Here is a 17,307-nt window from a genome sequence, read left to right on the forward strand (position 1 = left end):
TCCAACCAAAAAGATCCCAGGTCCAGACGGGTTTAGTGCAAAATTCTATCAAACCTTCATAGAAGACCTCATACCAATATTATCCAAACTATTCCACAAAATTGAAACAGATGGAGCACTACCGAATTCCTTCTACGAAGCCACAATTACTCTTATACCTAAACCACACAAAGACACAACAAAGAAAGAGAACTTCAGACCAATTTCCCTTATGAATATCGACGCAAAAATACTCAATAAAATTCTGGCAAACCGAATTCAAGAGCACATCAAAACAATCATCCACCATGATCATGTAGGCTTCATCCCAGGCATGCAGGGATGGTTTAATATACGGAAAACCATCAACGTGATCCATCATATAAACAAACTGAAAGAACAAAACCACATGATCATTTCATTAGATGCTGAGAAAGCATTTGACAAAATTCAACACCCCTTCATGATAAAAGTCCTGGAAAGAATAGGAATTCAAGGCCCATACCTAAACATAGTAAAAGCCATATACAGCAAACCAGTTGCTAACATTAAACTAAATGGAGAGAAACTCGAAGCAATCCCACTAAAATCAGGGACTAGACAAGGCTGCCCACTCTCTCCCTACTTATTCAATATAGTTCTTGAAGTTCTAGCCAGAGCAATCAGACAACAAAAGGAGATCAAGGGGATACAGATCGGAAAAGAAGAAGTCAAAATATCACTATTTGCAGATGACATGATAGTATATTTAAGTGATCCCAAAAGCTCCACCAGAGAACTACTAAAGCTGATAAACAACTTCAGCAAAGTGGCTGGGTATAAAATTAACTCAAATAAATCAGTTGCCTTCCTCTATACAAAAGAGAAACAAGCCGAGAAAGAAATTAGGGAAACGACACCCTTCATAATAGACCCAAATAATATAAAGTACCTCGGTGTGACTTTAACCAAGCAAGTAAAAGATCTGTACAATAAGAACTTCAAGACACTGAGGAAAGAAATTGAAGAAGACCTCAGAAGATGGAAAGATCTCCCATGCTCATGGATTGGCAGGATTAATATAGTAAAAATGGCCATTCTACCAAAAGCAATCTACAGATTCAATGCAATCCCCATCAAAATACCAATCCAATTCTTCAAAGAGTTAGACAGAACAATTTGCAAATTCATCTGGAATAACAAAAAACCCAGGATAGCTAAAGCTATCCTCAACAATAAAAGGACTTCAGGGGGAATCACTATCCCTGAACTCAAGCAGTATTACAGAGCAATAGTGATAAAAACTGCATGGTATTGGTACAGAGACAGACAGATAGACCAATGGAATAGAATTGAAGACCCAGAAATGAACCCACACACCTATGGTCACTTGATTTTTGACAAAGGAGCCAAAACCATCCAATGGAAAAAAGATAGCATTTTCAGCAAATGGTGCTGGTTCAACTGGAGGGCAACATGTAGAAGAATGCAGATCGATCCATGCTTATCACCCTGTACAAAGCTTAAGTCCAAGTGGATCAATGACCTCCACATCAAACCAGACACACTCAAACTAATAGAAGAAAAACTAGGGAAGCATCTGGAACACATGGGCACTGGAAAAAATTTCCTGAACAAAACACCAATGGCTTATGCTCTAAGATCAAGAATCGACAAATGGGATCTCATAAAACTGCAAAGCTTCTGTAAGGCAAAGGACACGGTGGTTAGGACAAAACGGCAACCAACAGATTGGGAAAAGATCTTTACCAATCCTACAACAGATAGAGGCCTTATATCCAAAATATACAAAGAACTCAAGAAGTTAGACCGCAGGGAAACAAATAACCCTATTAAAAAATGGGGTTCAGAGCTAAACAAAGAATTCACAGCTGAGGAATGCCGAATGGCTGAGAAACACCTAAAGAAATGTTCAACATCTTTAGTCATAAGGGAAATGCAAATCAAAACAACCCTGAGATTTCACCTCACACCAGTGAGAATGGCTAAGTTCAAAAACTCAGGTGACAGCAGATGCTGGCGAGGATGTGGAGAAAGAGGAACACTCCTCCATTGTTGGTGGGATTGCAGACTGGTAAAACCATTCTGGAAATCAGTCTGGAGGTTCCTCAGAAAATTGGACATTGAACTGCCTGAGGATCCAGCTATACCTCTCTTGGGCATATACCCAAAAGATGCCTCAACATATAAAAGAGACACGTGCTCCACTATGTTCATCGCAGCCTTATTTATAATAGCCAGAAAATGGAAAGAACCGAGATGCCCTTCAACAGAGGAATGGATACAGAAAATGTGGTACATCTACACAATGGAATATTACTCAGCTATCAAAAACAACGAGTCTATGAAATTCGTAGGCAAATGGTTGAAACTGGAAAATATCATCCTGAGTGAGCTAACCCAATCACAGAAAGACATACATGGTATGCACTCATTGATAAGTGGCTATTTGCCCAAATGCTTGAATTACCCTATATCCCTAGAACAAACGAAACTCAAGACGGATGATCAAAATGTGAATGCTTCACTCCTTCTTTAAATGAGGAAAAAGAATACCCTTGGCTGGGAAGGGAGAGGCAAAGATTAAAACAGAGACTGAAGGAACACCCATTCAGAGCCTGCCCCACAGGTGGCCCATACATATACAGCCACCCAATTGGACAAGATGGATGAAGCAAAGAAGTGCAGACCGACAGGAGCCGGATGTAGATCGCTCCTGAGAGACACAGCCAGAATACAGCAAATACAGAGGCGAATGCCAGCAGCAAACCACTGAGCTGAGAATAGGTCCCCCGTTGAAGGAATCAGAGAAAGAACTGGAAGAGCTTGAAGGGGCTCGAGACCCCAAAAGTACAACAATGTCAAGCAACCAGAGCTTCCAGGGACTAAGCCACTACCTAAAGACTATATATGGACTGACCCTGGACTCTGACCCCATAGGTAGCAATGAATATCCTAGTAAGAGCACCAGTGGAAGGGGAAGCCCTGGGTCCTGCTAAGACTGAACCCCCAGTGAACTAGACTATGGGGGGAGGGCGGCAATGGGGGGAGGGTTGGGAGGGGAACACCCATAAGGAAGGGGAGGGGGGAGGGGGATTTTGCCCGGAAACCGGGAAAGGGAATAACACTTGAAATGTATATAAGAAATACTCAAGTTAATTAAAAAAAAAAAAAAGATCCTTCTAGTAGAGCCATCAAAGCAATACTGAAAGAGATGTCAGGTGAAAACACGCCCAGAGATTACGTAATCAGGTTAAGGCTCTGTCTATGAAGGCACTGAGAAACCTTTGTCAGTCCTTCTTGTCTTTGATCAATACATTTCATTGTAATTCTAAAGTAGTGGGTAGACCACATATTCTGAAAACCTCAATCTAAAGTTTATATTTGGAAAGCATAAATGAATGTTCTATGGCATTTAAATAAATCTGGATGTTAAAAATCAACAAAGAATTCTGGTATATTACAATTTCATTGAATTGGTTGCTAAGTTTACTACCGTATCAAATATCAATGACAATAACCAAAACATAAAAATAGGTTTTATAATAAATGCAAATATATTATTACCTGGAAGAACCTGTTATATATCTAGTAAATATATTTATGTAATATATAACTAAGATCATCTATAAATATTGAGAGTTAGTCACATAAACATCACATAACCCAAATGTACACCCACACAAATATTCACACTATCCTCCATCACTATTAATCAATTTCTTTGAGATATAGTATTTAATTTCATGGTCGATGAAAGATCAACATGTTTTTTTTCTTTTCTTTTCTTTTTTTCGGAGCTGGGGACCGAACCCAGGGCCTTGGGCTTCCTAGGCAAGCACTCCACCACTGAGCTAAATCCCCAACCCCGACCAACATGTTTTTACCAAGTGTCTGGTGTAGTTGTCAAGGAAAGGGTATTTGCAACTGAACAGTGTACTGATTTCAACATTGGGGAAACAAAACTTTTAAGAATCAGGTCTTAGCTAAATTCCCAAACAATAATAATTGATTGTCAAGCAGTACTGACACTGGAAATGATGAGGTGACATAATACTAAGGGGTCACCATGGCAGGCCCACTGTGGAGAGGATGAATGGCCATGCAGCTAGTGTGTGTGACTACTATCAGTGAGTAAAACTATGAATTAAAGGAAGCCAAAAGACATGGCTCTGGGAAAGTCCTTGCTGTAAAGACTGACAACCTGAGTGTTTCCTAGGTTCCACATGGTGGAAAACGAGAACTGACTGCAGCAAGCTGTTCTCCGATCTGCATACAAGTTTAAAAGCATGTATGCACATGCATAGACAAAATAAGCAAGTGAATGAAATTAAATAAATGTTAAAAGGAGGTCTTATGTGTCTTGCAAGAGATGGTTTTTGTCACCAGCATATTATATCTATCCATACATTTAACTGTACAAATGCCAAATTATTTCCATACTAAAGAATGAGGGGAAGAAAGTCTTTCATTTGGGACTTTATGTATACCTAATATACCTTATATAGTACTTATTTTCACCCTCATGCTTGAAATTAATAAAAAATGTATTGAGCACTTGCTGTGTGCAAAGCACTATATTCATGTTCCCTAAAATATATTGATACAAGATAAAAAAAAAAGCCTCAGATGATTTAATCCTTATTTTAGAATGAATGCATTGATCAAATGCTATAGCTGTCACCCAACAGATGTGGACACCCCCAAATATTGCGTTCCTACCAGCTCGTGACCCCCATCTTCATCGAAGTCCTCCTCTACCCCATCAGTCATCTCTCCTCCATCCGCTTCTTGCCCTCCTTCAGCAGGCTCCTCTGTGGAGTGGTCTGCATTCTCTGACACACATTCGTCTTGGATCAGCTCTATACTCTCCTCCAATTGCTTCTTCTGAGCTTCTAGGAGGGGAGAAAGCAGATGTCTACTACCTTGGCTTGCTAGTACGTCATTTGGAAAAACCATGAAAAAACAGGGAACTTTTAAATAGGGTGAGCTGTGAACAGCACGTAAAAGATAGGGATATTTTCAATAATTTATTCAGTCATTTATTTATATGCATACATCTGCGTGTGTTTACATGTAAGCAATTTTATTTAAAACTAAAGTTGGCAAAAAATTAGGGCCTCTAGATGGTAGAATATATAAATAAATATTTACATTAGCATACTGATCTTCCTAAATACTTCACTTTATATGAGACTCTAAGAAGGATAGTCTCTTATTGAAAAACTCTTTTGTCATATTGTCCGGACTTATTGCTTAGTGGGAACATAGAAATGTAGAAGGAAGGAATGATGGACCCACCCTGTGACTATTTTCTCCTTTTTACATATGATAAATGTTTCCTAAACTTTTAAAGTTTGATGCAGAAAATAAAAATGCAAGTGTAGTGGTTTGCAAATAGTAAGTGCTCAGCAAAATAAGTACAGCCACACTAACAGAACCCTCCAGGTTCCAGGATTCGTACACGACAATCTCGGAATGCAGAAATTCATACATGGAATTAATGCTGCCAACCTTGCAGTTATTTCTCTATGGGTTTACTTCTCCTGTGAACACTCCAAGAAGCACTGGACACACAAGGTGAGATCTTGTTTCTCTTTCTGCAACTTTCCCCTGTGTGCTTACAAGTCTTAAAAGCTATGTTGTTTTCATTAATTTTGCTTACCATTATTTTATTAAAGCATCATTCCACAATTCGACTTGAGTTTTAAATAGGCTTCATGTTGAGCTTATTTATTCATCTTTAATGACAATAATTATAACTTAGAGAGGAGACATCAGAACATTCATTTCCTACTTTTTCATAAAGTGTGTTATGAGGAAACTAACCATTGATCTATAAATTTTGAATAAATACAATAAACATTGAAAAAAGTTTATTATGTAAGTATATAGATAACCTTTTGGACACACTGCTGAATATCATCACAGTAGTTTCTTCTATAACATGTGCCTGTACATTCTTTCATTTTAATTCTAGAAATAATATATGTGATTAAATATAGGCAGAAAGGTGAGGCCTGCCGTGTCCTCTATCAGATGACAGGGCTTCAATGGTATTTAAGTTACTTAGCATTGGCCATGTAAATACCAAGTTTCATTCTGAGTTTTGCCATGTGATTACATCACATCAGTACATAAAGCATGCCCTGAATATTAACAATGTGTAGTGTGGGAAATATTTTAAAGATTGCCAAAGCTTGCATAAATGTGTATAATTGCATCAAAGAAAGGCAGTACACTCTCACTCTGTGTGTGTGTGTACAAAAATTATATATATATAATATATATATTTTATATTTTATATATATATAAAAATTCAATCTCATCAAACTCAACACTAACTGTAGTTACTGTTTGGATCAAGGAATGGTGGTTAAAAATCTTTCTCATATCAGACTTTGTTTCAATGAAATTATAATTATAGTACATATTTATATTAGGCATCTTAAAATGGCCTGCTATTTTCCTAATACATCCACAGATTCTATATATAACAAAATTTCCCATCTATTTATTAGCCTCTGAGATCTTACAACATGTAGTCAATACATTAAGAGGGGCTTCATCTCCATATGTATGTATGGTACGCTGATAAAGCTGTGGGAGTGTAGACTTTTTCTTTTTGTCTGGTAGTTACGTGATTTTACCAGAGAGCATCCTCTGAGACTATAAAGTAGTTATTATATTACAAGTTTCTTGTTTTCTTTTTCTACGTTCTAGGTAATTCTTATCCAAATTAAACTGGATCTTTTGTTGTTGTACTAACATCTCAGTGTTTGAACTCTGTGGGAAATGTGGCCACTTTCTTCTCATAGTTTTTGCCAGACCCATAGGGGCAATGCAGAGAGGATCACTGCCAACTGAGGTTTATTTTCAGGCAATTGGCTGATATGGCCTTTTATTATGTTTTGTGTCTTACAAGTAGAAGTGATGCTATGTCATTAGGGTATAAGACTCAGGGTGCACATATTTCCTAGTTACTATTCCTATAAACTATAGTTTCTTTCTCTAAAAGGTAAGCTAAAATGTAACATTGCGTTCTCAAAATAGCAAATTTTTAAACAACAAAAAAAGTGACTGTGCTTTTTAATTGCAGAGACCACAAAAACATATGAGCATAAATGCTTAAAACAATTATAAAGTGAAATCTTTATTGATTATTTGATTACTATACAAATTGTCCTTGTCAAAACTCTCCACTTTTGTGTTTTTTTTTTTTTTTTTTGGTTCTTTTTATCGGAGCTGGGGACTGAACCCAGGGCCTTGCGCTTCCTAGGCAAGTGCTCTACCACTGAGCTAAATCCCCAACCCCTCCACTTTTGATTTTTAAGACCATCTTGAAGAGATAATTTTGTGTCTTGGCTTTCATAGAGCCTTTCTACTTCTGTTAAAACAGACATATATTAAATTCCTTGTTGTCTCTTACTTACACAGAGAATTTATATGTAATTCCACAGAGAATATACTTCAAAGACAACAGTGTATTAATATAGTTCAAGGCTGGAAAGACAAACCTGTAACCTGTCTTTATCCATTCATTCATTAACTTGAAAGCTTAAATGCTTAGGAGAAATTATCTGGGTTGAAATATAAAACCCTTAATTATGATGGTTGATTCATGGCAGCTTAACAGAAATGAGGCCAGTATGCATTTTTGTAAGGTGTGGTCAGTATAAACATTTTTCATTGGCACAGTGTGAAGTGTCACATATACTGAATAATTATAGGATCTATGAATAAGTCACACATGAAAGCACAGTTGTCCATTAAGCTGCTGTTTTGCAGCTGAATGATCAATTTTGGTTCCTCAAAAAATCTTGTTGATATTGAAGCAAAGGAATTAGTTCTACTTTTTGAATACTTAATTTATTTCTTTTAGAAATTAATAGCAGTGTTTGGTTAATCTAAATTTTGGGGCATTTGTCTTATCTCCCTAATTCTTTTTGTGTGAACACATGGGAAGAGGCATACGTATGCATTATGTGTGCATTCATATTTATCAGTAGAGATTCTTTGTGGTAGAAATATTTGTATCTTTTTTCCCCTCTTTCTTTCTGTTTTCTAGCTCACAGCCCTACATGGAAACATTTTTCTGAATATATTTGTTAATTGTATGGAATAAAATAATAAAACCTCTGTCTTCATTTCAAATTATTCCTACACAAATAAAATGGCAGTTGAATTTGGCACCATCCTAGCAAAATAGAAGTTCTGAAGAGGGAAAATGAACATTCCTGCCACATCTTGTTCCACAGACCATCACTAGGAAGTGGATAGAATATGGAGCCTTAAGTATTCTTAGAGGAGAACTTTTCATGCTTATACTGACAGTTCTGCAAAAGAAAAATAACCCTCTCTGTTGGGTTATTTATGTCAAAGTGATGGATTTCTTTTCTGAGCAGAGAAGTGAGTTAGTATTAGACTTTTGTTTAGATGTATGGACAAGAACTGCAAAAGCTAGCAGTTAATGTTAAATATAAAATCCAGCAATATCTAAATTATAAGATTATTACAGAAAGAAAACATTTATAATGACCACAAGTTAGAGAGATACTGAGTTCTTCCAAAGTGCTGACCATGCAACAGTCCTAAGCATTAGTCCTTGGAACACACTTTGAAAAATAGTATTGCTCTTTTTATACACAGGGAAACTGAGGCATAAATAAAGCATATAAGAGTAAGAATCCACAGGAAGATTTCTGCCTCAACAGCCTCTACTCTCTCCTAATGAATAATAGGATGCAGAGGAGTTTATCAGACATACAGGGAAAGAATACTTTGAATTGCTTCAAATAGAAAATAATCTCTAAGTTCAAGAATGAAGAAATATGTTCAGTTAGGGAACATATTTTAGTCAAACAATGACTATCAAAGGAAAATAAAGCAAAAGTGATTGGTATTTCTGATTAAGGGGAAATATTTATGACTTCAAATGACATGAAAAGAATTCATCTGATGCTAAATTTCTGTCCTCATATTAAATTTTTTTTCAGCATATCTAATTTTATTTCAAAGCTATATATGATCCAGGAAACAAGTTACAATTGTGGGGATTTGTCATCAAAGCATTTTTATTAAATTGCATTTTCTTCACAGTTATTTTCAATATGACTGAAAATTGATTGAGGTGGCAATTAAGCTTTTGGACATGCTGGCTTAATTGTTAGATAATTACCAGCTGAATTGTACTTAGACGACAGAAAAAAATTGTTGTTATAAAAACACTCCCATTTTTTATTACTGCCAAGATAGTATTCTGCAATTAATCTTTTTTATGCCAAGTTGCAGCTTATTTTTAAAACATTCTATTTAAACAGCTATATGAGTTTTAATTGAATGATTTAAAAATGTGACTGCTAAATATTCAATTCATTATGGATGCTATCAGTAACAAACACATAAACAGATTTCAGGAAAATTACATATGAGAAATATATTTTTGTTAAAATTTCAGTTACATAAATAAAGTTTTAGAGAATAACCTCAAGTTGTTCATGAAAAACTACTAAAATTTTAATGTGAATCATTTGAAAATTAAGAAAATATTATGCTTACTTAAACATTATAATTTTGAAGGAGATTTTGTTTCTCTCATTTTATAAATGTTATGAGGGGATTTTCCAAGTGTCTCAGAATCAGTTAGATTAAATCTCTGGGGTGTGCACCTAATTTTATCTCACTCCTGTCTGTGGCCTTCTATTTCAATAATAGGAATTCACTTGCCACACAGAAAATGACTTAGGCAGAAAAGAACCAAGAAGTGATGTTTCTTAGGGAGTGACAATAACTTAAGTGAATTGTGGTGACTGTTGCACCACTCAGTAAAACTGTCACATCACTGGATAATAGCCTTGAAGTGAAGCACATGTGAAATACATGTTAACAAGGGATTAAAACACTGTGAGCATGGGAGACAGGATCAACATTGGATATGGGCAGTGGTCTTGGGGAAAGCAGAGCTATGGGGTAGGGGAAATCTAACAGAGGTCAGATTGGGAAACACCAGCTATCAGAATAATAGAAGCTAATGCTCATGTTTGTGAATGGAATTCACAAGATTTACAGAGTAGTGATGGGATACAGACAGGACACAGAAGAAAATGAGATCTAAACTGAAGTAATGACATAACAGTTCTCACCAAGAAAGCATTCGTGTTTCATGTATTTATCAAAACTTTACACAGGCTTCTTGCTGACTCCAGGCACAGACTTCCTCTCAGAATCTTCATTTTGAAAAATGTTAGATCATTTCTTCTTCCTTTGTTTGTTTGAGATATGTATATTGTTCACCTATGAATGTTCTCCATATTTAGGATTTTGCCTTCCAACAGGTCATCATTAGATGGATGGATAGACTCCATCTTTCTATTTGGAGAGAAGAGCTCAACTTTGCTAGAGGCAATTATCAATCAGAGTTTGCCTAACCCCTTTGGCCAGGTGCTGGCAACACCTTTCAGCATAGCTCAAGCAGTTTGTGTAACATTCGTACATCTTCTACCTTGATCTTTAATCAGTTGAGTTCCGTGCCCAGCTCAGATGGCAATAGTCTTGAAAACAGTACTGCTAATGCCTTGTAGTCAGTGTATGGATGCTTTTCTGTATATCTGAGATTAATAAAGAGAATTCTTGACAGTCTTCCTTTAAGTTAGTTTCTTTACAAGGATGCAGGGTTTGTAGTCCGATAATAATAAGTCCTATTATGAAAAGTAGTTCCTGTCTGTCAACCTTTTACAGCCCTTTAAAGGTTTTTGCTCCTCTATCCGATTCTCTCAAATGTCACACCTTTTGCTTCTAACCATACTCCCTTTTAATTCTTCATGAATTATCTGTTGACATAATTCTCAATATCTCATAGACGTTTATTGGTGAAATAATTTTTACTCACTCCCCATCTCTCTAGAAAATAGTAAGCAATTGTAAATTAGATCGATTCAATTTTCATTTTTTACTTTAAGATTGTAAATGTTTTGAGAAGCTAATCTGTGACTATACACCAAATACTATCTTCCTGAACTTGTTTTAAAAAGACTATTTTTTACTTACAATTTACTTATAATTAAAAATGTCTTATTTTTTTTCAGTAAGTTAGTTTCAAGGGACCACTCTAAGAACTATAAAAATTTATCTCTAACATATTACTTTCTCAACTTCTTTGAATTTAAGTGTCTCCTCTCCTGAGGTTTGATGTGATAAGTCTCCCTGATATCTGTGTCTTGTGTCTCTGGCCTGGCTTGTGTTTCTGCAAAGCTCATGACCAAGTTATCTCTTAGGATCTCCTTTATAGCCATCTCAAGGATCTATTCTGCTTAATTTATCACGAGGTGCCTGTTTTGGGAAAGCTGTATTTCCCCCTTTTCTCTCCTCTGATTTTGTATTGAAGTGCATTTTCCCAGTACTGTAGGGGAAATGTTGTAGCAAATCAAGTGTGAAGATATAAGCTGACAGAGGTACCTACTTGCTTTTCTCTGCAAGATACGAAACCCAACTCAAAGTAGACATGGTAAAAGAAAGAAAGAAAGAAAGAGAAAAAGAGAGAGAGAGAGAGAGAGAGAGAGAGAGAGAGAGAGAGAGAGAGAGAGAGAGGGAAGGAGGGAGGGAAGGAGGGAAGGAGGGAAGGAGGGAAGGAGGGAAGGAGGGAGGGAGGGAGGAAGGGAAGAGAATAAGCTAAACTCTAAAACACCAAGCCAATCAGAAATTTCCAACTATCTCTAAAAGATATTTTCACTTCAGCCATTCGTTTATTTAATTTCATTTGCTCCTGAGGACACTTACCTCCTCTTGCTTCAGGTGGAGCCTTAATGACTTGTTTTGTGCTGGGAATTTATACATTGGTGAATGTTCAGATACTTTATTACAGGTTCATAGATCTATTTCCATTAAATCTGTATTTTAACATTTAATTTGCAGCTAAGCTTTTTGGTACCTTGCATATCTGAAATACCTTCTATCCATCCTTATTCTTAATAGTTTGGGTATTAGAAATAAGTATTAGGCTGTAGGGTCCTTCACCAGTACATACAGGATGTGCCTTTGTCTCTGTTTCTGACTTTCTCTGTCTTCCTGTCTGTCTCTCTGTCTCTGTCTTTTCTGTCTCTGCCTCTGTCTCTATGTCACTCTCTGCTGCCTCTGTATCTCTGTTTCTCTATCTCTGTCTCTGTCCCTCTGTCTCTATTTCTCTCTGTCTCTGTCTCTCTCTGTCTCTCTCTGTCTCTCTCTCTGTCTCTCTCTGTCTCTCTGTCTCTCTCTGTCTCTCTGTCTCTCTGTCTCTCTGTCTCTCTCTGTGTGTGTGTGTGTGTGTGTGTGTGTGTGTGTGTGTGTGTGTGTAGAATAATTTACATTTGGTTACTTGTAAAGAATCATCTAGGAATGAGATGCAGTTATAGGCTAAACTGATACAAAATGCTACTTGTTGTTTTCCATAATCTATGTTCATTGCATCCTTTAAAAGTTGTTTTATTTAGTAGAACAACAATATATTCATGGTAGAATCATAGTAACCACAATTTTAAGTGTTTGGATATCATTGCAAGAGATTGTTGATTCCTATAGTTTTAAAGGTCTCAAGCCTGCTACATACCTGGTAATAGTAAATGGCACTACAATGTGTAAAATGGGTAAAGGAAATATGATCTTTTACATAGAAAGATTATAATGTCAAAATAAAGAGACACATAGATATCTCTTAAAGCAACTTATGGAGTAGACAGTTCATTATAATATGACTGTGTTTTGTAGCAATTTTCTCTGAATATTTGAGAATTTGCTTTGAAATCAGTGGGGAAAAAAACCTCATGAATTTCACTCAGAAACCTAGTCCATGTGGGGTTCAAGGCACACTTCACATTCTGTGGCATTTTCTTCCTAGTCACCTGTTTCCTTGCTCCCACTTTATTTATACTGGAAACATTCCTTATTTCATAGCTAATACCAAGTATGGGATGAGACGTATAAAGAGAAATGAAGAAGAATAAGTGTTAGCTACTCAGTAATTGGCTTTCAACTAATTAAGCATTAAAATTAGTGCCCCTGGATTTAATAAGGAGGCTTTGAGTACCTTTTAATGAATTTTAATTCATTTCACTCTTCTCTCCATAACAGAATGTTAACTCTTTCCATATAACTGATTTCTTTCCACTGAGAAAATACAGGAAATGAAGAAGAGTACTGCATTGTCTCTGTAAATACAGATGCTATTCAGAAGACAATTACAAGGACAATGAAGATACAAATTAAATACCTTCATTTTCTTCATAGCATCTAAAAGGAAGAAAGATGCCAAAAGCAAGGACAAGACTTGTCATTTTGGAAGTAACAGTCTCTTGACTGGAAAAAGTTTAAAGATGAGCAAAGGCAAGATGACAGCTTTTATAAAAGGAAAACCAGGGCTTGAATTAGAGTGTTAAGATTATAGATGATCTTCCAGCACGATCTGTGGCAGGTCTAATTCATTGCAGGAAACCAGAAGGTATAATATGCTGGAATAAGGATCACATTTTTCTCTTTGAGGTGATTTATATTTAAATGAGTTCTCTATAATCCTTTAAACTGAAGTGCAAATTGGTTATCAAAGTCTTTTGCTGTAAGGGTTGTTTTACATAATAATGAATTCTACCGAAGTTCCTCAAAGGGAAATATTGACTTAGGCAACATCACAGGATACTTCAGTTACAGCGACAGTTTAGATTATGGTTGTAGACAATGCATCAAAACTTTTTATAACTCTAAATATCTTTACTGAAAAGTGTAGGTAACCATGACTTATTCAGTATAAAATATGTGATATAGAAAATGTCAGTGGACATTGTTCAATTCAGTCTATCTTTACTTTTATTAACATGCTGGGGAGAGTTACTGACTCCTGTTATTTTTTAATGAGATAATTTAAAAATATAAGTTGAATTACCTTAGTTTGATGTGCTTTAGACTAGAAATGCTACATAGCTCGCCCCGGAAGTAGGCTCCAGTTCCGGTCACAAGTCAACAGGCACCAGGCAGGCTCCTATTTACTTTAGAACCAGGACTGTGGGTTCCAGTCAGGAGCCTCAGCTACAACTCTAGTCCCTGAATGTTCTCATTATCTAAAAGTAGCCTAGTAGCCCCACTTCAGGGAAGCCTGGTCATAAGACCCATGTAAGTCACAAATTGATTTATATCTGTGAACCTTTGTGTACATTCTGTGAAAGGAACTTAAATTTAATAAAAACTTGTCAAGATTGTATTGTTCATTTATTTTATTTTGAAGAAGTGAAATTCCTAGGAAGTTACGTCTCATGTGAATCTCAGTACCATATATAGACACATACACACAACACACACACACACACACACACACACACACACACACACACACACACACACACAGGGCTATAACACAATTCTTGGAGCAAGGTCAAGACCTAAAAGAAGATCATACAAGCACATACAAGACTTGAAAAATCACATGTTTCAAAATGTGTAACAATTCTGAGTTCATCCAAAACCTCATTTTTATGATCTTAAAACAGCATACAATAAAAGTGTAAAAACTGATTAAACTGTGACTGGGAGCTATGGCCAGAATTCAAAAAGAGCTCACTGACTGGTAAAGGAATAATCACTAATTTATCCTGTGGGTGTCAGGGACATACTGCCGGCTTCCAGGTTTCAGAAATTGGGTTACGATATTTCATAAGGTTAAATTGGGCTTTGTAATAATGGCCTTTGCAATTTTTTTGTATTATGCTGTGGTTAAATACAATGAAATGTGAATAATACATTCTCCTGACAACACTATTCATTACTTGCCTTTATTTTCTTTACAAATTACTTAATATTGAGATAGAAAATTTCAGTTGTGACTCAAATATTATTGATTGTTCTATTAAAATACTACCCTTTCAAGAATTCAATCTTAAAAATATCGGTTCACATGTTCCAAAGTGAGTGAATTCTATTAGTGCAATTGTGGTTTTGTGTTAACATGGTGATTCAGCTGGTGTCTCTCTGGCCTGCATTCTATGATTGATGGCGTTGGGTTAATTTCAGCCTGTCTGTGGACACAGATTTCTTTCCACTTACCTGCTTCTGCCTTTTGCTGCTTCTCAATCTTCTCCAGGCGCCCTAGCAAGGAGTCAATTTTAGTTTTGATCTGGGTTAATTCTTTCTTGATTGTCTGTAACTCATCTGATTTCACTGGAAGGGGAAAGTGGAAAGAAAACAAGACATCAAATGGACCACTTAGAACACAATTCAAGACACAGCACTTCTCAAGATTTCTTATAGGATTTCCAGTGAGTCATCAGCTTCCTGTCACTGCTAGTCATCCTGAAATAGTGCATGGCTTTCTAATTAGAAATAAGGATTCTAGTGACATTCAATGTTCTAACTGAAGGTCACATGAAAGGATAAAAGAATCTGAGAACATTTTTAACAGAATAATGCCAGGTCTTGACTTATTCAGGCGAGTAAGAGAATATTCCTTCATAGAACTTCAATGTAAAACTGTCTTGCATTAAGGATTAGTGATATTAGTGTTAAGACTACTTTGAATAACCATGTTGTGAAATACATACTTTGTATGTTTTGATATTGAGACAGTGCACTCCTGCATTGTCCACCACTAATGACTAGACATCAGTGATATTTTTTAAGTCAGATCTTTGACTAATGATTGAAATAAAAGTATCACATTTGTCCTTGAGAGAATATGGTATTTCCTGAGCTCTTTCTAAAAATAGTGACAGATTGTATATACTTATTCTTAAGCCATGGGCCTGGTAGAAGGGAAACACACAGGCTGTCCTCTCTATGATTTTTACCTGAATTTAATTTGTGGTTTATTTGCATATACATTTTGCGATAAGTTATCAATGTGTCCTCAAGCTGTTCTTGAATATACCATCCTTCTGCTTCAATCTTCTGACTGCAGGAATTAAAGATATATGACATCATATACCACCTAACTCTTATATGTATGGAAATTTGTTCCAATTCTAGCTTTTTAGTATTTGATCTGGTTTGTAACAAAAAGATAGGGTCCGTTATGAATGTCAACCTTTCATATTTAAAGATGCATAACAAAAGACAAACATGTGCTGGAATTTAACTCAGTGGTTAAGTGCTTGACTTGAAAACAAATGGCTCTAGGTTTGGTCCCCAGCAATAGCAAGAAAAAAGATTAAAAATCTGATAAGAGGGACAATGTATCTTAATAGCTTGTTGCCAATTAAATTAACTATTTTTAAAGGACTTAAGAAAACTTCTGGGCATATGCCCAAAGGATGCTCCATCCTACCACAAGGGCACTTGCTCAACTACATTCTTATGAGCTTTGTTCATCATAACCAGAGACTGAAAACAAGTTAGATGTCCCTAAACCAAAGAATGGATTTAAAAATGTGGTACACGTACACAATGGAGTTTTATACTCACATGTTAAAGAAACAAACAAAGAAACATGAAATTTGTAGGGAAACAGATGTAAGGAGAAAAAAATCATCACGGCTGAGGTAACTCAGACCCAGAAAAACAAACATTGTGTGTACTCAATTATAAGTGAACATTAGTTATAAAGTAATGGATAATCATGTTATAATCCATAGATCTTGGGAGGATAAGTAATAAGGATGGAAGGAGGGCTCAAGATTACAAGCACCACACGAACACATTTGTGTGTTTATTTGTGTACATGAATCACCTTGGAAGAATAGATAGAACAGATTTTGTGGGTGGACTGGGGGCAGCTGGGGCTGGAAATAGTGAGATCAGATTGGCAGTGGAAGTACTGGGAGAGACAGTGGGGACTGAGAGTATGTGACAGTTTGTATGTGCTTGGACCAGGGAGTGGCACTATTAGGAGATGTGGCCTTGCTGTAGGTGTGTCACTGTGGATGTCAACTTTAATGCCCTTCCCCTAGCTGCTTGGAAGCAAGTCTTCTTCTAGTGGCTTTCAAATGAAGATGTAGAACTTGGTCCTCCTGCACCATGTCTGCCTGGACACTGTCATGTTCCTGCCTTGATGAAAATGAACTGAACTTCTGAACATGTAAGCCAGCCCCAATTAAATATTGCCCTTATAAGAATTGCAATGGTCATATTGTCTGTTCCCAGCAGTAAAACCCTAACTAAGATAAAGTATTTCAGGGGCAAGGTGGAAACCCTCTGCAATGGAAACTCCTAGCAATCCACTAAAGTGACCCTAGCAAAGATCACAGTATAGAGGATATGGGAGCTTGAACCAGCAAGCTTCTCTAACCAGGTAAGATTTGCTGTGGAAGGATTGAGATAACCCAGCCACAAAACCTTTGACCTATAATTTGTTTTGCCTATAAGGTGCACTGGGAAATT

General features: G+C 36.4%; 1 protein-coding gene across 12 annotated transcripts in view; it reads right to left on the reverse strand.

Annotated features, from left to right (window-relative positions):
- Ralyl (RALY RNA binding protein-like) overlaps positions 1 to 17,307 on the reverse strand; it is a 791,470-nt gene that overhangs the window by 51,619 nt on the left and 722,544 nt on the right. For 6 of the 12 annotated variants that reach the window (XM_017590724.2, XM_017590727.3, XM_039101954.2 and 3 more), the window contains 2 exons: positions 15,040 to 15,153; positions 4,702 to 4,874 (listed from right to left, as the gene is read on the reverse strand). In XM_017590724.2, coding sequence (XP_017446213.1) covers positions 4,702 to 4,874; positions 15,040 to 15,153 — 287 coding nt within the window. The remainder of the gene's footprint in view (positions 1 to 4,701; positions 4,875 to 15,039; positions 15,154 to 17,307) is intronic. The other 6 variants (XM_063281532.1, XM_017590726.3, NM_001024978.2 and 3 more) reach the window with 2 other exon arrangements.

This window comes from Rattus norvegicus, chromosome 2, assembly GCF_036323735.1.
Source record: "Rattus norvegicus strain BN/NHsdMcwi chromosome 2, GRCr8, whole genome shotgun sequence".
NCBI classification, from domain to species: domain Eukaryota; kingdom Metazoa; phylum Chordata; class Mammalia; order Rodentia; family Muridae; genus Rattus; species Rattus norvegicus.